The sequence below is a fragment of the Symphalangus syndactylus genome, chromosome 3, assembly GCF_028878055.3.
Source record: "Symphalangus syndactylus isolate Jambi chromosome 3, NHGRI_mSymSyn1-v2.1_pri, whole genome shotgun sequence".
Lineage (NCBI taxonomy): Eukaryota > Metazoa > Chordata > Mammalia > Primates > Hylobatidae > Symphalangus > Symphalangus syndactylus.
This window is the reverse complement of record NC_072425.2, coordinates 8,426,898-8,453,477: the sequence shown is the minus strand read 5'-3', so window position 1 is coordinate 8,453,477 and position 26,580 is coordinate 8,426,898. Positions and strand designations below refer to the sequence as shown.

Here is a 26,580-nt window from a genome sequence, read left to right as displayed (position 1 = left end):
TGACCCCAGCCAGGTGGGGGGGTCCCTGTACACTGCCCGGTATCTCCAGACAACAAAACCACAACAGCCTGTGTCCGGCTCCGCAATTAAAAACAGAACTTTATTCCTCCAAGTGTTCAGGTGTGCACTTGGGGAACGGCCATGCTCCGTGCCACACGGTCAGTTCGCAGGCCCGGACCTGGTCGCTCAGTGGCCAGCAGACACCTGGCCTCTGGCTGCCTCTCTCGCAGGCTGGGGGTGGGCTGTCTCTTGTCAGCAGGGCCACGGGCTTCTGAGAAAGTGCTTGTCCTGGAACACAGGAACACCCAGGTGGTGGGGTGCCCTTGACCCCAGCCAGACCCCAAGCAGTGCTGGGACAGACAAATAGGAACCAAGATCACCCCAGCGCCAGCCGCGCCCAGTCTGCTTGGTGAACCTGACCCACATGCACCAAGGGCCAGGCCAGGGCATCAGGGCATCAGGGCCCCAGCAGTGAAAAGCCAGCCTGGTGGGCTGTGGCTGGTGATGGTGGGGAGATGGCAGAGCAATGCACGGGAACAGGGCACCGCCAGAGCACAGCGGCCAGGGAGGAGCCCAGACCCCAACAAAGGCAGGGAATGAGGCTATGGTCAGGGGCGCAGTGGTGCCAAGGCCCGAGGCTCGGGTGGCCAGCAGGAAGGATGTGGGTTAAATGCTTCTCCCCCGGGGGGCCTCCATGACCCTGGACCCGCCCACCTAACCCAGCATACCTGCTGTGAGCGCCAAAGAGCCGAGCAGAGGCAAGGCCCCGCCATCTGGACACCACTCTGTCCCCTGGGTCGTAGGGCAGTGGCCTCCCCACTCAGGACTCACCTGCTGCTCACACCAGCCGCCTCCGCTTCCGGCTGTGCCTGGCATGCCGGGTTCTGAGCACATCAAGGTCGTCAACATCAAGGTCATTAGAAGCATCCAGGCAGGAGGCGGCAGAGCATTTAACAGAGTCTGGGGCTCCCTGAAATAAAATCCAGGCAGTGGGGACAAGAAGTGAGGAGGGGCCCTGTGGGTGTGTCCCACTGGGGACGGGGCACCCTCAGCTTGGGCGGGAGCTGCTCCAGGCACTCCTGGGGCCACACATGACCGTGCTCTCCCTCCCCTGGGGGCTCTGACCCCGTCTAAGCCATCCCTGTGGTCGGCCTCCTGCTCCCCCATGGGACAGCCATCACACCCCGGCAGGGCAGGAGGCTGTACACGGATGTGGCACGGGGGTCCTCCACCCACTCTTGGACATTGCTTCCTCCCTCACTTCAGCCCAGGGACTTGCGAGGCACAACCCCGAGGAGAGATGGAAGGCCGTCTGCCACACTCCCTACAACAGGCCCACAGGTCCAGCTGAGGCTGCCTGCTTCTGGTGGTTTCTCAGGGAGGCCAGCCCCCCGGCTGTTGCAAGTGGGCACCCTGGTACCAGGGGAGAAGGCCTCTCTGGGGGCCCCAGCTTCAAATGCTTTCCAGGGTTCCCAACATGGTTTCACCTACAGAGCTTGGAAAACTCTTTCCAAGGATACTCAGGTGACAGCTGAGAGGGACTTTTGGGACCCCAGAAATCCAGGGACAAACACAGCCGCCACCCTCCACTGTACCCATGGCCCACCCTGGGAGCACACGTGTGTGTGGCGTGTGCGGCTCAGAGCCGGGTCAGCGTCTGTCCCAGAGCTTCTCGCTCAGACAAGGCCACCTGGCTGGGCAGCACCAAGATGGCTGGAGACTCCTACACGAGAATGAGGCCTCTCTTCTCCCCTTTTCCACACTGCCCCAAAGGGAGGCCACTTCTGCAGAATCTACACGCAACTGGGCAGGCCAGGAGCCAGCTTCCTCCTCCTAAGACACCCAGCAGCCAGCCTTCCTGCCCGCAACTTCCACCAGCCCCCACCCCACTGCTCTAGGCAGGCGAGGACACCCCAGGGACCGCTGCCTGCCGTGGGGAAGTGGGGCTGGGTGCCCACCCTACCTGAGTGGGGCATGTGGCTGTCGTGCAGCCCGGCTGCCTGTCCCTGTCTGTGAGTTCCAGCTCGCTCAGGAGGTCTTCATCCTCACTCTCGGAGCCCGCCCTCGAGGCTGCTGAGAGGGTGGTGCGGACGCCGTGTGGGGCCAGAGTGGCTAGGAGCGCAGGGAGGGTGAAGGCTGCCAGGAACCGCGCCCGCAACAGGAGGTAGGCTGGGTTGTCCTGGAGGTGCCCCCGCACCAGCCCCAGTGAGGCTTGCAGCGCTCCTGCCGGCCGCTCAGCCTCGCCCCCCGCCACCAGGGAGGTGGCCTTGTGCTCCAGGGCCTTCTTGTGGAGCAGGAGGCCGGACAGAGCTCGCAGGCTGCACAGGGCCGGGGGCTGGTAGGGCAGTCTGCTTCCCAGAAGAGGCACACGCACCCCCCGCTGGCCCCCCAGCCACTGCTGTGTAGCCGCCTCGCCCTCCTGGGACAGCAGGCCCAGGTCCAGGGCCCCCTTCTCAGGCCCAGGCTGGGGCAGGGGTGGCTTCTCCAGGCCCAGAGGCCCCCTGGGCTCCTGTGTCCCTGAGGGGGACCCTGGCGTCCCCCCTGGCTCACTTGCTGGGATGACACCACCAAGGGCTGGCAGCCTCCCGGACCAAGGGGGTTCTGCTTCAGGGAGGTCAGCCTGGGAGGACCTCCTAGGCTCGGGTATCTCCCTGGCCACCTGGGCCTCTCCAAGGACAAGGGCCACACTGCCATCCACTTCTGCAGGACTTTGGGAGGGGGCGTGTGTGGGAGGGGCTGAGGGGTCTGTCCTGCAGGAATGCTCTGGTTCCGTGTCCATATTGGCTGGGGGCTGCCAAGAGCTGCTCAACGCTGGGGCCCTGGGGCCCTGGGCCACCCGAGCCTCAGTCAGGGGAGGCAGCAGAGTAGCCAGCAGCCTTGCGGGGCCAGGGGTCCCTGCTGGCCTGGGAAGGCTCACCACAGCTGGCACAGGAACAGGGAGAAGCCCCTGGGCTGTGAGCACCCAGGTGACAGGCAGGGGGACACTGGCCGCCACATGTGGCCCTCCTACATGTGTCAGGCTGAGGGGCTGGATGGGCAGTGGGGTGGGGCTGGGGGCTGCGGGGAGAAAGAGTGGCGCCTCAGGCAGGCCCTGCTTCCGGGATGCGGCGGGGGCCTGGGACTGTCCGAGACCACTCTCGGGGCAGCTCACAGAGATCTGGTCGGGGCCCAGGGCAGGGGCTTGGGAAGCAGCAGGGGCTGTGCCCTCGGCCCCTGTGAAGGCAGGAGCGAGGGGCAGGGCTTGCATGGTGGAGAGTCTCTTGTCCTTGGCTGAAGTCCCAGCCTGGTGCCAGGAGCCAGAAGTGCCAGGCTTGGCTGCTGCAGGGGCCCCAGGTCCAGAGAGTGGTACATTTGAGACGGTGGGACCTGGGGCTGGGCGGCCGTGTGGGGTGTGTGGTAGAGGGGGCTGGAGGATCACAGGCGAGGAGACCAGCAGCTGGGACGGGAGCAGCACCGGGCCCCGGGCAGCCTCCCTGGCACGGGCCTCCTGAAGCCGCTTCTCCTGAAGCAGCTCCGACACAGTCTTGGGCTTGGGCCGGGGGCCGCTTGGAGCCAGTGGGGACGCCTGGGGTAGGGTGCGCTCCACCCGGCTGGACGCCAGTCTTCGGCTCCCTTTGTGGCTGGCACTCTTTGAGGCTTCTTGAGCCGGCACGTTTGGGAAGAGGTGGCCTGTGGGGAGGAAAGACCCACACTTGATAAGCCCCAGGCATCTGGCCCAGGGACAGCCCCTCGCTGCCATCCCCTCATCAGGAAGGACCATGTGGGGAGCCTGGGGTCTTGAGCCAAGAGGGGGTCAAGCGGCACGTCCTGGGTCTCCTGCGTCACAGTGGCTACCCCAGACGGCAATGCTCCGGCCAAAGCCAGGGCAGTGGGCACTCTGGGAAACCCAGCCCATTTAATGCTGGCTGAGATCAACTGGGAGCCCAGCTTGCCGGCACTGGGCATGGGCAGACTCTCGCTCCAGACGACCCCTGCCTCCGGGCCCCATGCTGGGGAAGGCTCAGGGCTGCAAGGGGAGCCTAGGGAGCTCCAAGCTGGCCCAGCCGTACTCTCATCCCTGTGGTGGGACTCGAGGGAGCTCTGTCACCAGGGGCCACAGGCTGTGCTGCTTGGGGGCTGCGGGTGAAAGCCAGGGCCAGGTTAGGCCTCTTCCCCACCAGGGCAGAGAAGCAGAGAGTTACCTGGGGTGCTCTGGGCACTTGAGGATGCCTGGAAATGAAGGAGAGGAGAGTCAGCAGCTCAGGTGTCCTCTGTGGGCTTGGACCACCTCTCCTAGCATCTGGACTATCCCCTGCCACTCCCTGAAATGGGACGAGGCCCCAAGGGCTAGTGCTGGCCTCCCACACGCCTCTGTAGGAACTCCGGAGCCACAGAAGCAGCCAAGCGTGTGGCGCAGCAGGCAAAGGCCTGGCCACGTGCCCCCCTGCCAGTGCAGCTCCTCCCAAGGGTGCCCTCGAGAGCTCTTCTGGGGGGCTGGGGGCAGGGTGGGGTCCGCAGGGAGAGGCAGGGGGGCTGGAAGCACAGAGGCCCAGGGGTACCCCACTGCTGCCCCTGCTCCTCCAATGAGTGACACTGCTTTGTCACCCCACCCCCAGGTGACAGGGCTCAGGGGTGAGGCCTCGTTGAACTTGTGTGAGTTTGGTTTCTGGAGCAGAAAGGCAAGAACCAGGCATCCCCGGCAGACAGTGCCCATGTCCATGACTGCCCAGCGGGGCTATGGGGGAAAACAGGCACATGGGCCCCAGTGTCAGCCCCGACCTGCACCTGCCTGACTTCCCCGGGGCCTCTCAGGGCTGTGTCCCCTCAGGTGGGAAGTTGCAGATGCCTCCCTGAGGGGCTGCGGTGGAGCGGGTGGCGGGGGCAGGGAGCCTCCGTGGAAACGCACTCCAGTGCCGGGGCAGGCAGTGGTCATCCTCACTCCTCACCCCAAGTGCCTGCTACCTGCAGAAGATGCACTGGTGGGTCCCGAGCACCAGCCTGGGGCAGCCTGGGTGGTAGGGCCTTCCTCTCTCGGACGACCTCCAAGCAGCCAGCAGTATCGATCTGGAACAGCTGCGGGACACGGACGACGACCTAACCATAGCTGCTTTCGGAAGCAGCTCCGAAGCTCCGGAGGCCTAGGCAGAACCTGGGGCAGCCCTGAGGCTGGGGCAGCCACCTCGAGACCTCAGCCTTCCTGCCCTCTGATGCAGACGCAGGGGAGGCCATGAGGCTGTGCACATCCAGGATGGCCTCCCATGTGCCCCAGGCCTGCTCTCCTCCCCCGGCATCTTCCACTCACACTGGGGACCCAAGGACCCCCTTCCCCGGACACTGTTTAGCCCGATGGGGGCAGTGCGTGCTGTAGCCAGCACCCCTTCCACATTCACTTGCTAACAGTGTAAGGCATGGAAAGTGCATTTTCCAGGCTAGAAAACTTTAGATAACTAGACTTTAAGGAATGAATCTACTGCAGATTTCAAAACTTCACCAAAAACTTTTTACAAGGCAAAGGAAAACGAAGCTCTGCCCAAGTAGCTTACCTGGGTAAACAGGGTAAACACAGGGGTGCTGGCCAGGCGGGTCTGCTGCAGCTGCTCCCTGAGGCCATCCGCTGCGGGAACAGGGGGTCAAGTGGAAAGCAGCCCCAGCTCCCACGGGCACAGGGGAATGGGTGGAAAGCAGCCCCAGCTCCCATGGGCACAGGGGGACAGGTAGAAAGCGGCCCCAGCTCCCATGTACCTTTTGAGGCGGCTCTGGGAGCCAGGCCAGGGTGGGACGGGAGGCCTTGGAACCAGCACCCCACAGCCACGGCTGGACAAGGGTGGGCCCTCTGAGCCCTGTCACCATCCACAGCCATGGCTGGACAAGGGTGGGCCCTCTGAGCCCTGTCACCACCAAGCTGCCACGTGCTTGGCCCAGGAAGAGTGGTGGGGCACGGAGGGAGGGCTGGCTCTGACTGGGTGTCCTGGAAACCTTCAGGGACGGGAAGCTGACCAGAGGTGGCGCCCACCCCAAAAAGATTCCCCTGCTGAGGCCACTTCCCCAAGTGACCACTGCCTGCTAGGCTGGATGTATTTTTCATCCTCACCCCTCGCCCCCAGGAGGCTCCCAGGGGAGCCCCAGGCCATACCTTGAGTCTGCACTGCAGTGGGTCTCTGGGAAGCCTGTGTGCAGGGCAGGACAACGTCCCCCACCCAAGGGGTCACAGCCAGCAGCAGCCTGCGGTTCAGGAGCCTCCGGTGCAGAGCGTGTCTCCAGCGCCGCTGCCCACTCTGGGTGGCTCTGTGCCGTAGCCACTGCACGTGGGATCGGGCCACGCTGTCAACAGAGCTGACCCCTGGGGATGAGGTGGGCAGGGGTGGCTGCCTCAGCTGCTCTTTCTGTAAGGAGACGGCAGCACCTGGGGCCCATGGCCAGGCTCGGCCCCCCGGAGTGGACCCTGCCTGGTGGCCAGTGCTGCCCTCCACCCCGATCAGGGCATGATTGGTGGGGAGAGGAATCACTCAGATCAGGGCAGGGTGCGTGGTGGCGTGCGTGTGGGTGTTTGCAGCAGGCCTCACCTGTGTGCAGCTCCGAGCAGCCGTGTTGGCCCTGAGCACCCTCAGTACGGTCTCCACAGGCACTGTCAGCAGACGACTCCCACCCTGATGAGAAAGCTGCCTGAGGCGGGGCACGTGGGGTGTGCGGGACACATGGGGGCCTCCCCTCACCGTCCGCATGCGATGCCTCTTCACCCAGGCTCCGAAGCGCGGCTGCGCACAGCCCTGCTCTGCCTCACGGGAACGTCCACCATGGGAAGTGTGGGTTCCCCAGGCAGGGCCTCCCCGCTAGGCCTGGCTCCTGGGACATTAACAGGGTCCCATGCCCCCCAGCCAGTTCCTCAGGCTGACAGCAGCAGCCCTTCCAGGTGACGCCCTGGCCTAGGGAGATGCTGGCTGTGCAGCAGCGAGCCCCATGCACCTGGCTCTGCCAGTAGCTTCAGTGTCCACTGTCCCTGCCAATGACTCCCAGGACAGACCAGCCTGTTCAACTCTGACTGCTCCCACGGACACGGCCAGAGATGGGCCTGACACGGTGAAGACCAGCCAAGACGAGCAGACACACCACAAGCCAGGCTGGTCCCAAGCGGATGGACAGGCCCTTCCCAGGGAGGGCCTCCAGGTGCACAGGCTCACGAGGAGGGAGGGGGGGCTCCTCCCGCTGCCGCCTCTGCCCTCCCCAACCCTGGCTTGGGGGTGAAACGTTTCAGAAATGCCTCCAGGTCCAAGTGCCCATTCAGCCATACCCCTGAAACAGTCCACGAGCCAGGAAAAATGGAGGCTTCCCCAACAGTCCCCCGCCACGCGCAGCTCTCCAGAGCTCAGGCAGAAGTAGCGCATTCTGATGCGCACGAACCCTGGGGCCCTGCTGCTGCACTATCCCCGAGCGTCAGCCCTGGCGAGTGAGTGCCGAAAGTGCACTTCCCGTGGCACCCCCAGGTCTGGGGCCTACCTCGAGGGCCTGCTTCTCTGCGCCCGCCGGGCGAGTGTCTGCTGAATGGGAGGCCTGGGCAGCTCTCGGGACAGGGCCATGGGCCCTGGCAGGGGCCTGCGCCGGACTCGTCTCCTCTCCAGGAGCCGCGGCTGTGATGGAAGCTTCCTTGCTGCCACCCTGGCCGGCACTGGACCCCTTGGGAGGGCTGAGGGAGGCAGCCGGGCCTCCCAGCCAGGCCCCTGCCCCTCCTCTCCATGGCTGACTGGTGCTCTGCCTGGCAGGAACCCACAGATCCATGTCCGGGACCACGTACTGTGGGGACAGCAGTGCTCTGTCACCCTCCCCGGCCTGCGCCTGCTCTGGCTCTGGCTCCTCCTCCTCGCTGCTGCTGCTGCTGCTGCTGCTGCTGCCCCCTCCGCTGCTGCCACTGCTGCTGCTGCTGCTGCTAGAGCTCCACCGGATGCTGTGACGGGCCCTCCGCCGCCGCCTCCGGAGACCCTGCTTCTTCTGAGGGGAGGAAAGAGCTACTTAAAGACCTTGGCAACCCCGGTTCACCGGGGGCAGCAAACAGGCCAGCCCTTTGGGGAGAGGCCCAAGTGGGGCGCCTCCGAGGTCAAGGGCAGCTGCTGCCAAGGCAGGGTCTCCCTCTGCCCTTGGCCACCCAGAAGAAGAAACGCCAAGACCAGAAACCGAACGCCCCCTCTCCTCCTCCTGCCCCCTTCCCCTCCTCCTGCCCCCCTCCCCTCCTCCTGCCCCCCCTCCCCTCCTCCTGCCCCCCTCCCCTCCTCCTGCCCCCCTCCCCTCCTCCTGCCCCCCTCCCCTCCTCCTGCCCCCCTCCCCTCCTCCTGCCCCCCTCCCCTCCTCCTGCCCCCCTCCCCTCCTCCTGCCCCCCTCCCCTCCTCCTGCACCCCTCTCCTCCTCCTGCACCCCTCCCCTCCTCCTGCCCCCTTCCCCTCCTCCTGCCCCCCTCCCCTCCTCCTGCCTGCTAGACCCCCCAGCTGACCAGGCCGTTGTCTGGTTTCAGATAAAGAAGGAGCGAGTGGCTCACCCCCATCATGATCTTCCACTTGCTTAGACACTGGGAGCCAGACCGATGGGGCAGCTCAGAAGCTATTTTTGCCCAGTGACCTACAAAAGCCAAATCCCATGGAAATGCCTTCATCCAAAGATTCTTCCCCAAGACAGGCTTGCTGTTCCCCAGGAGACTTGCCATGGCCCCATCAGAGTGGGGCCACCTGTGCACTTTCACACTGGGCAAGAACCAGGGGTCAAGCATGTTGGGCGCCTACAATTTGGCAGCATCTGATTCTCATTGGATGCTCAGCCCCTTAGGAAAGTTCTGCCAAACATGGAACTGAGAAGGAAAAATCGTCCTAAGCAGACACCACGGCCCTCACGTATCTGCTCCCCACAGGCTTCGGCACCAGCCATCCCCCACCATTCCCGCTCTTCACACAGTGTGGGGCAGCGGGAGGAGCATAGGTGCTGCTCTCACAGGGCAGAGCCATAGTATCTGGTGTGTCTTTGAACATGGCAATACCACAGCTAGGATTTACTCTAAGGAGACACTGCAAATATAAGCAAAGACTTAGCTATAGAACACCCAGCTCGTCGGGTGTGGTGGCACACACCTGCAGTCCCAGCTACTTGGGAGGCTGAGGCGGGAGGATGGCTTGAGCCCAAAAGTTGGAGGCTGCAGTGGGCTATGGTCGCGCCACCGCACCCCAGCCTGGACGACAGAGCTTGCTCCGTCATTACCCTGATCTTTTTTCTAAGAAACAAAAAACAAAAAAAAGAAACTAGAAGAACAAACTATCAACAACTTACCAACACCATATTTTTCTATTAATTCAATTAACTGTTCCTCTTCTTTTAAATTCCACCGTCCCTTTTTCAAGCTGAAATGTAATCTCCTGAGATACCTGAACGTGACATGAAAAGCAAAGAACATTTCAGATGCTGAGATGCCACCCGCTGCTGCCCCAAGCGTCTTTAATGGTTTCTTGGATATGACACGAAAGGCGCAAGCAACAAAACTATAGATAAAGTAGACTTCATCAACAGCTAAAGCTTTTGTGTCCCAAAGGACACCATCAAAAAAGTAGAAAGACAGCGTGCAGGCTAGGAGAGAACGTTTGCGAGTCACGTGTCCAATAAAGGACTTGTATCTGAAACATACGAAGAACTCTTTCAAGTCAGTCACAACTAGACAAGTAATACCAAAAATGGGCAAAGGACTTAAATAGACACTTCTCTAAAAACCTATTTCTATGGACAGTCACCAACCACATGAAAAGAGGCTCCACATCAGCCACAGGGAAGCGCATGTCAAAACCACGAGACGCCACTTCACACCCGCTAGGACGGCTAGTATCACAGACAGATCACAAGTGCTGGTGAGAGTGTGGAAAACCAGAGCCCTCATACATTGCTAGTGGGAATACGAAATGGTTCAACCCCTTTGGAAAACAGTCTGGCCATTCCTCAAAAGGTTAAACACAGCGTTACCCTGCCCCAGCAATTTCACTCGCAGGATATAGCTGAGAGAAATAAACAGATATCTATGTAAAAAAGTGCAAGCCAATGTTCAGAATGTTTTCAGGGTTCATCCACGTTGTACCAGAATTTACAGAAATGCGGTGTTTATATGAGAATCCCACTCCCCTCCCATTTTTTTTTTTTGAGATGGAGGCTCACTCTGTCGCCCAGGCTGGAGTGCAGTGGCGCAATCTCAGCTCACTGCAACCACCACCTCCCAGGTTCAAGTGATTCTCCTGTCTCAGCCTCCCAAGTAGCTGGGACTACAGGTGCCTACCACGAGTGGCTAGTTTTTGTATTTTTAGTAGAGACAGGGTTTTACCATATTGGCCAGGCTGGTCTTGAACTCTTGACCTCATGATCTGTCCGCCTTGGCCTCCCAAAGTGCTGGGATTACAGGCGTGAGCCACCAAGCCCTGCAAACCCCTTTTTAAGGCCGAATAATATTCCCCTGTGTGAAAATTTTATTTTCCACTCATCTGCTGATGAATGCTTGGCCTTTCACTCTTGTAAATGATGCTGCTGTGGACATTGTTGTATCTAAGCTCCTACTTTCGATTCTTCTGGGTTTTATGCTTATCAATCTTGGGGGTATAATTCTATGTTTAACTCTCTGAGGAACTGCCATGCTTTCCACAGAGGCTGGACCATTTTACAGTGCGCAAAGGTTTCAATTTCTCGACACCCTTGCCAACACGGTGACTTTTTTTTTTTTTTTTTTTTTAAATTAACAGCCATCCCAACGTGTGTGTGGTTTTGACTTGCACTTCCTTAATGACTCATGGCGCCGGGCATTTCTTCACGTGCTCACTGGCCATCTGTGCATCTTCTTTGGAGAGACGGCCACTCAAGTTCTTTGCCCGCGTTTAGATTGGGTTGTTTTTGTTGTTGAACGGCTTTCTTTTTGGGGTGACAAAATGTTTTACAATTGATTGTGGTGATGGCTGCACAGCTCAATGAATACCAAATACTAAAAACCACTGACGTCTACACTTCATTTTTTTTTTTTTTTTTTTTGAGATGGAGTTTCACTCATCGCCCAGGCTGGAGTGCAATGGCGCGATCTCGGCTCACTGCAACCTCCGCCTCCCAGTTTCAAGAGATCCTCCTGCCTCAGCCTCCCGAGTAGCTGGGATTACAGGCATGCACCACCACGCCCGGCTAATTTTGTATTTTTAGTAGAAATGGGGTTTCTCCATGTTGGTCAGGCTGGTCTCAAACTCCCAAACTCAGGTGATCTGCCGGCCTCAGCCTTCCAAAGTGTTGGGATTACAGGCCTGAGCCATTGAACCCGGCCTTCTACACTTCATTTTAATTAATTAATTTATATTTTTTTGAGACAGCCTTGCTCTGTCACCCAGGCTGGAGTGCTGTGGCATGATCTCATCTTACTGCAACATCTGCCTCCCAGGCTCAAGTGATTCTCCTGCCTCAGCCTCCCAAGTAGCTGGGATTACAGGCGCCACCCCTACCATGCCCAGGTAATTTTTGTATTTTTAGTAGAGACGGGGTTTCGCCATGTTGACCTGGCCTCAAGTGATCTGCCTGCCTTGGCCTCCCAAAGTACTGGGATTACAGGCGTGAGCCATTGCACCCAGCTTCTGAACTATACACTTAAATGAATGCATTGCATGGTGTGTGAATTATCTCAACGAAGCTATTTTTGAAAGGACAATAGGCAGGAAAAGGAGGGAGCTGCAGCTGTCTGCCCAGGGGTCCTGCCCACCAGCAGTCTGAGAGAATTCAGACAAGGGTCAGGAAAAGCCACCCAAGGAGTTGTCTCAAGTGGAGTCTGTGCCTTGCTCTGGGCAAACAAGCAATAAAGAAGTCAGGGTTGGAAAAAATAGCTTATCCGGGCCAACCCTGGCACACCAAGCACCCACAGGCCACGCCCTGCTCCTGTGATAGCAAATCACTCCTGGCCGCCGTCGCCCAGCCTGCCCACGGCCCACACAAGTGCACCTCGTCAGCGACCCACACGAGCCCCTCCCTCACCCAGCGCTGCGCGACTCACCGATCTCGACACTGGGCATCGCTCCTACCTGGCACCTCTTCCCGGATTTTAAACCAATCCTGCTCCCCGTATTTGGCAACAGCTTGAAGCAACTTCTGCAGGAAGGGACAGGCAGACAAGTGAAGCCTCTGCAGGCACGGCCGCAGCCTCCCCACCCTGAACCCAGTCAGAGAAGGGACCACTGGGGCACAGCAGCTGCTGAACACAGCCACGTCACCTTCCCAGAGCCCAGTTCTCCTAGGGTCCCGTACACTTACAGCATCTTCCTCCGGGGCCCAGTACCCCTTCTTCAGGCCAGGATCCAAGCTTTTGGTCCATCGGTAGATCAGCTGCATGGAGTCTCTCCCTTCCATATAGTAGACAACTAGGGACAGAGGAATAGGGAGGTCCTGTGGGGTCGAGACACACACCCTCTGTTTGGTAGACAGCTAGGGACAAGGGGGTCCCGTGGGGCCGAGACACCCACCCTCCATATGGGTCACATAGAAGAGTCGCTTTGGCCAGGCGCAGTGGCTCACGCCTGTCATCCCAGCACTTTGGGAGGCAGAGGCCGGCAGATCACCTAAGGTCAGGGGTTCGAGACCAGCCTGACCAACATGGTGAAATCCCGTCTCTACTAAAAATACAAAATTAGCCGGGCGTGGTGGCACATGCCTGTAACCCCAGCTACTCGGGAAGCTGAGGCACGAGAATTGCTTGAACCCGGGAGGCAGAGGTTGCTGTGAGCCAAGATCATGGCATTGCACTCCATCCTGGGCAACAAGAGTGAAACTCCATCTCAAAAAAAAAAGAAAAAAAAAAAAAAAAGTCACTTGAGTCACCAAGAAGCGAACTGTGGAATAGCCAGGACTGTCTAGGCCCTCGCCTGTCTTGTTGCCTCTCTGTGAATTCTCCCTGCAAGTCTCCAGTGTCCTGATGCGGGGCCCTGTGACAGCCTGAGAGCCGCTGGGGCGGAGGGGCCTCACTTCTGCGGTAGGGGATGTGGCTGCCGACACGCATCTCCTGCACCAGCTGCGTGAGCATGCGGTCCTCCTCCTCCGTCCACTCCTTGCGTTTCAGGGCTTTGTTGTGCTGCTGGAATTTCTGCAGGCACTGGAAGGCGCTGCGGCTGGTCTTCCCAAGGCCCAAACAAAAGCAAATGAGTGTTACTGCGCGGCGGGATGTCCAGATCTGTCTCTGAGAGTGCCCCAGGGCACAGGTGGGCCCATGAGCCACTTGGGTGACCCTTCTGCAGACCCCAGCTCTCCTCCTCCCAGACTCCTGTGGGCTGATGGAGAGCACACCACGGAAGGAAGACACTACACTCACGAAATTGGACCAGGAAGGACCAGGTGAGAGAGGAATCAAACCTTCACTTAAGAAAATATTAAGAAAAATTCACAATAGGTAAACTGATAAGACTCCAAAACCACACTGCAACTCACTCAACAGAAACTCCCAGCTTGGCAAGGGCTGGGAGACGCACTGCTCTGCATGGGGCACGCTCTTCAAATGCAGCTGCTAGCACCTTCTCTGCCTTCTCGAGCTCTAGGGTATCTCGCAGCTAAGGGGTGTGGGGTAGGGGATGCACGGGACAGCCCCTGGTTTGGTGTCCACGTCTCAGGAGACGCCCTCAGAAGAGAGTGCCCCAAAATGACTCTCCCAGCTTCCCTGTGTGGCTCGGCTCAGCAAACCCACCCTCAGTCCACACAGTGGACCATCTGCCCAAATCTTTTCCTCACTCATCTCCTCAAGGGGTTTTCCAAGAGCTGATGAGTGTTACCTGAACCCTGTTCTCTGAAAGTGAGCTGCTGGGTGGCAGAGGGCACGCAGGGCTGGACGTGCTGTGAGGTTTGCTTTTTCTGAAAGTGAGCTGCTGGGTGGCAGAAGGCGCGCAGGGCTGGATGTGGTGCCGCTGAGCTGTGAGTTTTGCTTCCACGGTTTTCTTCCCCACCAAATCCTTCCCAGCTCGCTACAGCACAGGTCAATCTGAGACTCGTTCACCACAAACAAAACCACCACCCCGGGGTGTGCAAGCTGCAGGGCAATCCTAGTCAACATGTGTGAGCCTCGCCCCCGCGCCCCCACGGGAGCGCTTCTGGGAGCATCAACACACTCGAGGCCTCACCCGTCCTCCTACACTCAAGCTGGCGCTTCCCAACCAGTGGAAAGAGACCCTTCTCACACCTATCCCAAGCCTGCCGAGGGAGCTGGGAAGGCAAAGGACTTGGGGGTGGGGCGGGATTCAGAGCCGGGGCCTGGTGGGGTAGCTGAGGGCAGCAGCTCTCAAAGGGGGCTAGAGGGTGGCTGGAGGGAGGCTGCTGAGGCCTTAGTCTGGCTTTTCTTGACAGTGACTAAAAACACTTCCCTGGAAGGAGAAAGAATCTGGCAGGGGAAAGTGCTGGCGCCACGCTTTCTGATATTAACAGAGAAGCATGTCTGACTACGTGTTCCAAGGAGAAAAAGCCATTAATGGATGGAAGACAGTTGAATTCCCAAAAATCACAAGGAGAAAAACTGGACTTACGGTTTCATCAAACCAGCAAGACAGAGTGGAAGGAAAAGAGGCCACAAAGTAAAACGGACTCAACACACCAGACCCAGGGAGGGCACCAGAACACCCACCCTCCCACAAAGTCAGAGGTTGGTCAGGCGGGTGGGAAAGCAAAACCCAGCTGCGTGCTGCTTTCATGAAAACACTTGGAAATGACGATTTGTTAAAAGGCTGAAAATACAGGGATGGGCCGGGCACAGTGGCTCACGCCTGTAATCCCAGCACTTTGGGAGGCTGAGGTGGGTGGATCACGAGGTCAGGAGATCGAGACCAACCTGGCTAACACGGTGAAACCCCGTCTCTACTAAAAATACAAAAAATTAGCCGGGCGTGGTGGCGGGTGCCTGTAGTCCCAGCTACTCAGGAGGCTGAGGTAGAAGAACGGCGTGAACCCAGGAGGTGGAGCTTGCAGTGAGCTGAGATTGTGCCACTGCACTCCAGCCTGGGTGACAGTGTGAGACTGTCTCAAAAAAAAAAAAAAAAAAAAAAAAAAGAAAAGAAAATACAGGGATGGGCAAAAGATGTACAAAAAAGAGGCAGAAGTGGCAACATTTCTACGAGGAAGATGGAATTTAAGCTTGAAAAGAATAACGGAGGCCGGAAGCGGTGGCTCACGCCTGTAATCCCAGCACTTTGGGAGGCTGAGGTGGATGGATCACGAGGTCAGGAGATCGAGACCATCCTGGCTAACACGGTGAAACCCCGTCTCTACTAAAAAAATACAAAAAATTAGCCGGGCACGGTGGCAGGTACCTGTAGTCCCAGTTACTTGGGAGGCCGAGGCAGGAGAATGGCGTGAACCCGGGAGGCGGAGCTTGCAGTGAGTGGAGATCACACCACTGCACTCCAGCCTGGGCGACAGAGCGAGACTCTGTCTCAGGAAAAAAAAAATAAAAAATAAAAAATAAAAAAAAATAAAAAGAATAAGGGAGATAGAGAGATAACGACTTTTAAAAAAAGCATAGTTTGCAAAGTAAATACAGTCATCACGGCCAGGTGCGGGGAATCACGCCTGTAATCCAGCACTTTGGGAGGTTGAGGCGGGCAGATCACTAGAGGTCAGGAGTTTGAGACTCCTGGCCAACATGGTGAAAACCCATTTCTACTAAAAATACAAAAGTTAGCTGAGCGTGGTGGCGGGCACCTGTAATCCCAGCTACTCAGGAGGCTGAAGCAGGAGAACTGCTTGAACTAGGGAGGAAGAGGTTGCAGGCAGCCGAGATCGCGCCACTGCACTCCAGCCTGGGCAATAGAGCTGCACTCTGTCTCACCAAAAAAAAAAAAAAAAAACAAAACCAAAAACCAAAAAAACGGTCATCATAAAGTTATGTGGGCTGAGCACAGTGGCTCACGCCTGTGATCCTAACACTTTGGGAGGATGAGGCAGGAGGAGTGTTTGGGACCAGGAGTTCAAGACCAGGTCTCTGTTAATTACATAAGAAGTTATGTGTTGGGGGAGTGGGGGGTGGGGGCGGAGGAGAGCATCATGAAAAAGAGCTAATGTGGCCGGGCGCAGTGGCTCATGCCTATAACCCCACATTTTGGGAGGCCGAGGCGGGTGGATCACAAGGTCAGGAGTTTAAGACCAGCCTGGCCAATGCAGTGAAAGCCCATCTCTACTAAAGATACAAAAATCAGTCAGGCGTAGTGGTGCGTGCCAGTAGTCCCAGCTACTGGGGAAGCTGAGACAGGAGAATCGCTTGAACCCGGGACGCAGAGGTTGCAGTGAGCCGAGATTGTGCCACTGACTCCAGCCTGGGCAATAGAGAGAGACTCCATCTCAAAAAAAAAAAAGAAAGAGAAAAAGAGCTAACAAGCTAATGCATGCTGGGCTGAATCCCTGGGTGCTGGGCTGAATCCCTGGGTGCTGGGCTGATCTATGCAGCAAACCCCCATGGCACACGTTCACCTATGGAACGAACCTGCACATCCTGCACACGCACCCCTGAACTTAAAAAATATAAAAAACAAAAAGGAAAAAAAGAAAGTAGACTCCGATTTAAAAAAGTTACGCGCACCAAACTATGTAGCAGTAAGATATATATAAAAGAAAAACTGATTTTTATTTTTATTTTTGAGATGGAGTCTTGCTCTGTCGCCCAGGCTGGAGTGCAGTGGGGTGATCGGGGCTCACTGCAAGCTCTGCCTCCCGGGTTCACACCATTCTCCTGCCTCAGCCTACGGAGTAGCTGGGATTACAGGCACGCGCTACCACGCCTGGCTAATTTTGTATTTTTAGTAGAAATGGGTTTTCACCATGTTGGCCAGGAGTCTTGAACTCCCGACCTCAGGTGATCCGCCGGCCTCGGCCTCCCAAAGTGCTGGGATTACAGGGGTGAGCCACCACACCCGGCAGAATTAAACTTCTTTAAAGGCAAACTCAGTTTAATAGCTGATATAGATTGGGCCCTACTTACAGAGAACACACCTTTTTCTTAAAAACAGTTTTGGTGAGTTTAGCTCGGTCTGCTATAATCAGGTGCTCTGCCATAAAAAAGTAAAATATATTTGAAAAATGGAGATTTTACACATCACGCCCCTAGCTCATGTTCAAATCAAATTCAGATAACCACCACAAGAACTCCCAGAAATCCAACTATTTAAAAATGGAAACATACACTCCTAGATACACCTAGGTCCAAAGAGGCAATAAAAATGGAAACTAGAGCTACTCTGGAAATCTATGAGAAGAACAGTTCACACCAAGCTGCTCTCAGAAGAGTGTAGCCTAACAAGCCTCATCATCACGACAAGAGGCCCAAGTCAGTAAAGAACTGAGTCCTCACTCAGGAAACCAGAAAAGCGGCAAGAACTCACACGAGGAAAAAGCGTTCTTTAGAAACATTAACAGAATAAACTCCCAAGGCTGATGGAGACAGAGGAAGACTAGAAATAAGAAAGGAGACAGACTCCGGTATGCTGGGCATGCACCGCTGCATGGGGAGACCTGGAAGGCTGGGAAGGCCCAGGGGAGCTGCGGCAATGGCCTAGTGGCAGAGAGGGCTGGGCAGGCTCCTTCTCCAGGGCCACAGCCTGGAGGTGGCAACACATAGAAACCTGGTGGTGAGTGAGCACTGGGGACCCCGCACCCGTCAGCAGCCTCCCGCTATACGGCCCACACGCCCTCAGGTCTCCTGGCCCCTGGGGTCCAGGCCAGGCCCTTACCCCCAGCTCCTCTGCAATCTTCTGCCACTCCAGGTGGCTGTGTGCAGCTGCGATCGCCTGCAGCCGCTCCTCCTCCTCCCCGCTCCACTCCTGCTTGTTGATGCTGGGGTGCTCCGAGTTCTGCCAGAACTTCCGGATCTCCTCTGCGCTGCGGCTGCCTTCAAACTGCACCGACAGAGACACTCAGCCTTGCAGGCCACTGACCCCAGGAGCACCCTAGATCCAGCTCCAAGCTGAGCTGTTGCTCTCTGCCAACTGGAGGCTTCCACGGCTGCAAGTAAGCGGAATCTTCGTCCAACTCACTAGGCCTTGCATAGCCAAACACGTAGACTTGGCTCCAGATGCAAGGCCGGGAGCCTTCCAGACCATCTCAGAAAGGGCCGTGCACCAGCGGGAAGGCCCTCATGAGGCCACTCGCCACTCCCAACTGCGGGACATGCTCTTGACCTGGGTGGGCGGGGGGTCACAGCAGAACCTGTTGCCAGGGAGGGTGTGGCCTTACCACCCAATTCCAACTGCACCCGGGCTACAGGGAACTGCACTCTGAGCTGCTTGGGGCTCAGACCTGCCCCTGACTTACGTTAATATTGGAAATTTTCTCCCAGTCGTGGCTGTCCAGCCTGTTCCCCAGCAAGGTCTCTTCTGGAAGCTGGCTGGAGGAAGGGATGAGGGTATTGGCGCCACGCCTGGCCTGTGGGCTCCCCTGGGCCCTCCCGGGAGGCCCCCTCACTTGATGTCCTGGATCTCCTTCTCGGCTTCCCGGGCCTGCTTCTCTAGGGCCTGCCTCTCCAGCTCGCTGGAGACTTTGCTCTGCTTCTGGTGCAAGTACTCGAGCCTGCAGGGCAGAACAGAGGCAGATGGGCTGGGGCATGAGGGCTGCGGGGCGGGACGGGTTCTCTGCACATTACAGGGCGAGAAGTGTGAGCTCGGCAGAGATTCCGAGCCTCCCTCACCCTCCCTGCCTCGGCCTCCTCACCCATGAGGGAAGCTGTAGCACCCACCTCCAGGCTGCCACCGGGGTGGGAACGGCTGCAGTGTCTGCTGACACAGAGGCTACCGCCTGCTGGCCCCCGTGTCTCAGAGCCTCGCCATAGCCCTCCCGAGCCTCAGTGCCCCAGCTCCCAGCCTGTGCCTGGCACAGAGACACAGCCATAGGCTGATGTCCTGACTGGTGCCCAGTGAGGAGGCCGGAGGCTGTGAGGCCACAGTAAAGAACCACTCCCCAGAGCAGGCCAGGGAGGAAAACCCAGCTCTCCCCGAGCCTGAGGAGAGACCCACTGTTGTCACTGCAAACCCTGACCATGCACATCAGGCCACGGTGGGGGGGAGGCAGGACCCGGGACCCCTGGAGTGGCCAAAGGCCTCTCAGTGCCCAGGGATGCCCTGGCAGCTTGTATTCTAAAGGTACCCCCTCTGCCTTGAGAGCTCATGGTGGCCGCACAGAAGACAGGCGGGGACCTGCTGTGCTGTTGAGGGAGTGGCCAACCAGGTGCTGCTGGGTCGCTGGACTCTGGGAGCAGCTGTCTTTGACCAAAGTCATCAGGATAGCAGTGCCTTCTATCAGGTGCAGACAATAAGGCCATGCTGTGCCTTGCTTTGGTCACATAATATCACCCCATCAGCAAACAGCAGGTTTCAGAAATGCGGAAAGGGAAGCCCAGAAAAGAGAAGCTGCCTGAGCCAAACCCCTCATCATGGCCGTGTGGACCGACCCCGCGCCGAGCCACACCCCTCATCATGGCCGTGTGGACCGACCCCGCACCCTGAGCCACACCCCTCATCATGGCCGTGTGGACCGACCCCGCACCCTGAGCCACACCCCTCATCATGGCCGTGTGGACCGACCCCGCGCCGAGCCACACCCCTCATCATGGCCGTGTGGACCCACCCTGCACCCCGAGCCACACCCCTCATCATGGCCGTGCGGACCCACCCTGCACCCCGAGCCACACCCCTCATCATGGCCCTGTGGACCGATCCCGCACCCTGAGCCACACCCCTCATCATGGCCGTGCGGACCCACCCTGCACCCCGAGCCACACCCCTCAACGTGGCCGTGTGGACTGATCCTGCGCTTAGCCGCCCGGCCACGGGGAAGCCCCCTTCAAGGGGAAGGGGCATAAACTTCAGGCATGAGCATCTCTCCATGGCCTGGCAGGACCCGCTGCAGAGAACAGGCATGCAGCTAAGCTGAACCTCTGCCAAGCCCAAACCAACCAGCCTTGACTTTTCCTGTTGGCCAGGAAAGGCTGTTGTGTTTGTTTTTGAGACAGGGTCTCGCTCTGTCACCCAGGCTGGAACGCAGTGGTACAATCACAGCTCACTGCAGCCTTGACCTCCTGGGCTCAATTGATCCTCCCATCTCAGCCTCCCAAGTAGCTGGGACCACAGGTGTGCACCACCACACCCGGCTAATTTTTTTACCTTTTGAAGAGATGGGGTCTCACCATGTTGCCCAGGCTGGGCTTGAACTGGGTTCAAGAGATCCTCCTGCCTTGGCCTCCCAAAGCGCTGGGATTCCAGGCATGAGCCCTGCGCCCAGCCTGAAGGCCGTTTTTGACCTTTGTTTTTAGACTTACTTCAGTAACTTGGGCTGAAGCAATCGCTGCAGGCGGTCACTCACCACTGACTTTCGGAGCAAGGCCTTTTCCCAGTTTTTCCCTGAGAAGAAGCCACAGCATCATCACTGAGGGTCTGGATCCTCTCCACGGCCCAGCCCCCGCGGTCGGTGTGCACTTCCCGAGGCAGTGGCGGGGGGGGCCCACAGCGAGTAAGCAGCATGCCAGGCCCACAGATGCGGCCCCTCCACCCAGCCAACAGAGCTCCACCCGAGGCCTGGCGCCAGCTCACAGGTAGGGCCACCAGAGCTTTGCGGCCCAAGACAAGACAGGGAGACTGAGCAAGAGGGTGGGGTGCGGCCTGGCCAGCCCCTCATGACTGGTGTTCTGGAAAAGACCTGCTCGGTGTGGAAAGGCAGGAGTCAAGGGGCCAGTCCCAGTGGTGAAGGCCTGAAGGAACCACGAGGTCACAACAGAGAGAGGTCTGAGAACTTGGGGAGAAACTGGGGAAAACAGGGCCACGGGGAGGTGTCCCGGGCTCAGAGGTGCCGCAGGGCCGGCTGGGGCTCTTACATTTGGTCACAAGGAGCTCCTCAAAAGCCTTGATCCCCTGGGCAGCCTTCTCTCGTGTGTCCTCGTTGGCAGGTGGCCCCTGTCAGGGTGGCACGGCATCACCACAGGCACAGACCACATGTGCTCCCTGCAGGCCCAGCACATCCCTCCAGAGCCCACGAAAGGACTTGGGCTCCCCCTGCCTCCTGTCCTCCTGTATTGTGAGGCTGGGGGGTGCAACCCTGCCGGCCACTCCATGAGGCCTAATGAGGTCAAGCCTTGCACAGGCAACACTGGCACCTCTACGAGGGCTTGCTCATCGCTTCACAGGGCTGTCCTGGCAGCCCAGCGCAGAGCAGAGGGCAGCTTGCCCACCATGGAGGAGGCAGTTTGAAGGAGGTTGGCCACTGTTATCTTGAACTCACAGGAATTCACGACTCCCTGCAGCAGGACTTGGGGGACAAGAGCCCTTCCCACGGTCCACGGAGCCTTGCCAACAAGAGCAGGGCCTCGGCCACTCACCACGCCCGTGACCTTGTCCTTGAAATACGGCTTCATGAAGTGCCCCATGTATGTGCTTGGGGGCAGGCTCTTGCCGTCTTTCACCTTGGTGCCTTTGGACCCAGCCAGATCCCTCATGAGTTCCTCCTGTGACAGACACAAGGCAGGGACCCCTCTGTGGACCAGCAGCAATTACTCTCCCTGCGGAGGTGACCCGGGGCAGAGGAGAGGCAGGGAGCTGGGGAGCCCTGGACCTGGGAGGCCCAGCTGTGGGGGGCTCTGGGGGTGGGGAGGTGTGGGCACCGGGGGCTGAGGCCCGTCCCACCTGCTGCTCCCGGTTCTGGGCCAGCAGCAGGTTGGCCTCGGCCAGCTTCTCCTGGATGACCTCCTGGTAGACCATGTTCAGCTGCAGGCAGGTCTCTGGGTCTTCAGGGAGAGTTTTATCCTTGGGGTCGTCCTCGTCATTGCTGGCTTCGCCCCACCTTTCTTCTTCCTGGTTACGAGCCAGAAATGGCATGTGAGGAGATGAGACATGGATGCTCCCCTGTCCTCGGGAGCCAGTCGCCCATCGCTGAGCCTCTGGGACACGGAGGCAGCTCTGGCATAGCAATACCTGATGTGGAAGCAGGAAGTGACCCTGGTGGGCAGCGGGAGGGCGTGTGAGTTTGGGAGTGGAGCCTGTCACTCTCAAGGTGGCCTGTGTGCGCCTTTCCTAATCCACGGCAGGCAGAGCCTCCAACCTGGAATGCGCCAGGGCTGGGGCTGCTGCGAGGCAGCAGGCAGCTTTCCGGGACCACAGGCGTCCTGTGAACCCTGAACTCTGTTCTGAGCCCCTGTCGTGTGCATCACCAGCAAAGCACGGGGAGCAAGCGTGTGTGGGAGGAAAGTCTCTGCAAAGCCAGGAAGTGGACGCGGTGAAAATGCCCATTGGGAAGTGAGGTGCCCACAGGCTACAGCAGGGTGCTCACCCACAGAAGGTGAACCACACAGCCACGCAAACATGAGGCAACTCAGTACCCACCGACTTGGCGGAAAAAGGAAGCAGCAAATTGCCAACGTTTTCCAAAGTGAACAAAAGGCAGCTAACAAAATAATGACTGGCCTCACAGAGCAGTTGCCAGGTGCTGTTTGGGTGCTCGTGTATTTTTCTTTTTTTTGACAGGGTCTCACTCCATCACCCAGGCTGGAGTGCAGTGGTGCAATCACAGCTCACTGGAGTCTTGGCCTCCTGGGCCCAAGTGATCCTCCCGCCTCAGCCACCCAAGTAGCTGGGTCCACAGCCACGTGCCACTGCACCAGCTAATTTTTGTATAGCTGCTCGTGTTAACCAACTTGTGCTGTAAACGTCCCCGCTGCCCCACGGGAATCTGAGGCACAGAGAGGTGAGCTGTGAGGGGCAGGACCCAGGTGCACAACTCACAGCTTTCCGCGAGTGACAGACGCCACACAGGAGACAGAGGCATACAGCTATGAGCTCAGAAAAAACCCAAGGGGTGTGATTGCCAAGCTGTTAACAGTGGTTATTTCTGGGGACAATTTCAATGACAAATGCTTTTTAATTTTTTTATAACAAACGTGCATCATTTTTATAATGCAGAAAAACCAATATGGGTTCAAACCATGCCCCCTCCCAGGCTACTTTGGAAGGTGGTGGCAAGCCTGACCCAGTGGCACAGCCAGATCAGGCCAGCAGTTACCGAGATCGGTGGATCGGCAGGATCCAAGTCCTCAGAAGGTGGTGAATCTGTAAGAAACACAAGCAACACAGTGTTGGTGACCAACGTCTGGGTCAGGGTGGGGGCGCAGCTCACCACTGCTTCTTGGGCAGAGGGGAGAGAGCCTGGGGCTGTGCGGTAGTGAGAGCGCCTCAGGCTGAGGCTTGCAGTGAGCAGACCTTCCCTCCCTGACAGCGGGGTGGGCACTGGACCAAGGCCGGGTTAGCCAGATAGAGAAGACTCTGACCACACACTGGGGACCTCCAGGCACACAGGACAAAGCTACACAGGGTTATTTCACTGGATGGCACAAGCTATCTTGCACTGGAGACAAACGGGGAAAGTTTAGCGGAAAATGAACCTCTCCTTCAGGAGCTCAGCCAGTCAGATGGGAGGCACGGACGTAGAGGCCCTGACCACAGGAAAAAGATAGCAGGTTGCCTGAGACGCAGGCCCTGGGTCTGGGAGAGGTGGGAAGCAAGGCTGGGGGGGTTTCCTGTCAGGGGAGCAGCTGGTGGGGTTGGGGTAGGCTCAGAAGCCAAAGGGAGCACGGAGGAGAACACATGAGGAAGGGAACATGTTGGGAGGGGAGGCTGTGGGGTGGGGAGCACATGGGGAGGGGAGTACGTGGGGTGGGGAGGGGAGCACATGGGGTGGGGAGCACGTGGGGTAGGGAGCACGTGGGAGGGGGAGCACGTGAGGTGGAGAGCACTTGGGGTGGGGAGCACGTAGGGAGGGGCGCATGTGAGAAGAAGAGATCCTAGGGGTGTGAGCTGTGGTGACCATCCAGGCATGGACTGTCCAGGCTGCCATCTGGTGAGGTCCAGGCCTGCCCCCTCCTCCCAGGATGGTCCACTCCAGAAGCCCTGCACAGGCCCAAGGAGGCCAGGGCCAGACCCTGGGACGCCTAGAGCCCAGGGTACACACACAGCCAGCTGGTTCAGGGGCTAGCAAAGGAGGAACTGTCAGAAGCTCTCTCGCTGGAGTACAGGCAGACACTGGTACAAGCAGCACCAGCCATCGTTTATTATTATTATTATTTTTAGAGACAGGGTCTTGCTGCGTTGCCCAGGCTGGACATGAACTCCTGGGATTGAACAATGCTCTCGCCACAGCCTCCGGAGTCCCTGGGGTTACAGGCCCGAGAGACCACACCGGGCTACCATCACACCCTAATGTGCCTGAGAGGAACCCAGGGGGCAGACCAGCTGTTCTCACCAGGACCCCAGGAGGCCAGGTACAAGGGGCTCACCTGCTTCAGAATCTGACTCAAGACTTGATTCTGAGATCTCCACATGGGTGCCGGAGGAGCTGGGATCCAAAATCCTTTCCAGCTCCTTGATCTCCTGTGTAATCTTCTCTCTTTCAGCATCTACGTCCATGACTTCTACCTGCCTCCAAAACACACCCCATTGTCAGGAACCAAGACTGTGCCAGGATCCCATTCTCCTTCAGACGCACCCGCCCACAGGGGATGGCAGAAGCCTACTTGGCAGTGGGCACTGGGCTCCGTAGAGAAAGATTAAGAGGCCAAGCACAGAATCGGGGAGCCCTGGGGCGGCAACCTCAGACCCCACGAACTCCTGCTATGTGCTCTGCCAGGAGCCTAAGCCCCAAGAACATCTCCCGCCTGCTCTGAGGCTGCAACCAGCACAGGCAGGGAGTGGATGAACAAGAACAGGCCCCACTGTCCCGTCTCTGCTCCCACACCAAGCCACGCGGAAACTGGCCACCCAGTGTAGAAGGTGTGGGGTGCAGTGGCAAAGTCACTACAGGGCAAGGACACAGCCCGTGACCCACTCTGGCCATCCTGCTCTCCCATAGCACAGAGCCGGACCACAGAGGGCATTTGAGAAACGTTCACAGAGACACACACTGAGACTGCCCAGGTGACAGGCACTAACAGCATGGGGGAAGGAAGCTCCCAAAGGCAAGGCTGGCTGTTCTCTGTGCATCCAGAACAGCACCTGGAACGTGGCAGTGCCTGACACTAACAAATGTTTGTCAAGCTTTTTTCTTAGGAACTGTGATCCAGGAAGTCTGAAGGGAGAAGGACGCTAGAGAGACAGAGTGGGAGACTGAAGCATTAGCAGAGAAAATCTAAAGGAATCACTAGCACAGACCCGGGAGCCCGAAACACCCAACAACAAAGAGAAATGCCCTCCCCCGTCCTTGGCGTGGCTCTCCCTGCTGGAGACTGACTGAGGCCCTGCCCAACTGGAACAAAACCAAAGCATCCACCCGCGAGCACCGTTAGCCGCATCAGCAGCCCAGGTACCCTCACTCCTTCGCAAAGCTCCTTGTTTATGCCCGAAATGCTTGTGAACCTGTAAACTCAGCTAACAGCCGGCCAGAGGCAGAGCTGGCAGCGACCGCAGGCTGGTTCAGCGCTCCGGGCCGTTGGAGACGCTTTCCCCTGGAAGCCTCACGCAAGAGGCTGCTGCCTCCCCCTCCCCATGTCGCTCAGGTGAGCAGTGATCAGCAGGAAGGAGGTCAAAGTCACACGTGCTGAGCCACTGACATCAGGGGCTGTCCCTCTCCCCGTACCCCTCTTCCAAGGGCTGGTCATGAGGGCTGCCCACCAAGACGGAGCGCAGCAGGCGGTCCCTCCAGCCCTAGCTGCAGGGACGCCACCCGGACTCGGCTGGGCCCAGGGAACCCCAGGAAGCGCCAGGACGATGGGAGTTTATGCACGGGCTTGGGAGACAGACCCGGCCCAGGCCCAGTTCCGCCTCCTCCTCGCTGCGGGATCTGGGGAAACTCCCTCCGAGGCTCGGCCACAGCGGAATCGCCGGCGCAGTCCCCGAGACGCACGCGGGCGCCCTGCAGCCGGGGCCACCCCGCCGGAGCCTCCTCAGAGCCCGCGGGGGCCGCAGCCCGCTCCCAGCCGAGGGGCTCCCAGGGCCGGAATCCCCGCGCGCCCAGGTTCGGCCGGACGAGGCCACGCCACACCTGTTTCCCTGACTTTGGGCGCTGCCCCGCCCCCGTCCCGGGCCCCGGCTATCCGCTCCTCGGGACAGCGCCCCCTCCACGGGGAGAGCCCGGGAGCTGCCTGCGCCACCTGCGCCTCACCTGCTAGGCGCAGACCTTACTAGCCCGCACAGACCCCGCCGTCGCCCGGGCGACCGCAGACTCGACGCTTCCGGCGGCTGCATAACCAGAGCGCCGCCCGAGGCAGTGGCCGGAAGTCCCGCCTCCTGAGGCGCGGGGCCTGCCGGGACGACCGCTGCGGCTTGCCGGGACTAGAAGGGCGAGCTCCTCGGTGCTGCCCTCCCGCGGCCGCCCTGGGGGCCGCCGCCGCGCGCTCTGGAGGGGCGCGGGTGGACGCGGGACTTCAAGGCAGGGGACAGGCGGAGACAGGCACCCGGCCACTCGTTCACCATCTGGAAGACCGGCCCTCACTGGCTGTGACCTTCGGCCATCGCTGGACCTCTCTGTGCCTGTTTCATCCTCTGTTAACGGACATCTTGGGGTTTGGTTAAGCAACCGATGAGAAAGTCCACGTGAAAGGCTTTTCCCCAGCCTGCCCTGCATGCTCAGGACCCCCGA

At 58.8% G+C, this 26,580-nt stretch overlaps 1 protein-coding gene across 8 annotated transcripts; it reads right to left on the bottom strand.

The window, feature by feature from the left end:
- Positions 1–73: 73 nt before the first annotated feature.
- On the bottom strand, positions 74–26,222 carry SNAPC4 (small nuclear RNA activating complex polypeptide 4). 8 transcript variants are annotated; one of them, XM_055270376.2, is made up of 25 exons: positions 26,104–26,170; positions 24,936–25,088; positions 24,284–24,422; positions 23,014–23,060; positions 21,642–21,809; positions 21,338–21,463; positions 20,837–20,915; positions 20,285–20,366; positions 18,436–18,540; positions 18,286–18,358; positions 17,706–17,870; positions 12,973–13,120; positions 12,265–12,371; positions 12,008–12,102; positions 9,283–9,377; positions 8,504–8,583; positions 7,474–7,962; positions 6,543–6,626; positions 6,113–6,362; positions 5,523–5,593; positions 4,942–5,052; positions 4,182–4,209; positions 1,964–3,669; positions 832–970; positions 74–288 (listed from the first exon to the last, which is right to left on the bottom strand). In XM_055270376.2, the coding sequence occupies exons 2-24, from the start codon at positions 24,984–24,986 to the stop codon at positions 839–841; spliced, it is 4,431 nt and encodes a 1,476-aa protein (XP_055126351.1). In that variant the 5' UTR covers positions 24,987–25,088; positions 26,104–26,170; the 3' UTR covers positions 74–288; positions 832–838. The 8 variants fall into 8 exon arrangements, with proteins under 8 accessions (XP_055126351.1, XP_063492819.1, XP_055126352.1 ...); XM_063636749.1 differs by lacking the exon at positions 24,936–25,088 and having other exon boundaries at positions 24,284–24,426; positions 26,104–26,222; XM_055270377.2 differs by lacking the exon at positions 24,936–25,088 and having other exon boundaries at positions 26,104–26,222.
- Positions 26,223–26,580: the final 358 nt, after the last annotated feature.

Coding starts and splice junctions, on each gene's coding strand:
- SNAPC4 (XM_063636749.1), bottom strand. CDS start 26,186: ATGCAGCCGCCGGAAGCGTCGAGTCTGCGGTCGCCCGGGCGACGGCGG. Junction 18,541..20,284: donor CTTCAGCCCAAGTTACTGAA/GTAAGTCTAAAA, acceptor TCTGCCCTGCAG/GCTCGAGTACTTGCACCAGA. Junction 9,378..12,007: donor GATGCCCAGTGTCGAGATCG/GTGAGTCGCGCA, acceptor TGTCACGTTCAG/GTATCTCAGGAGATTACATT.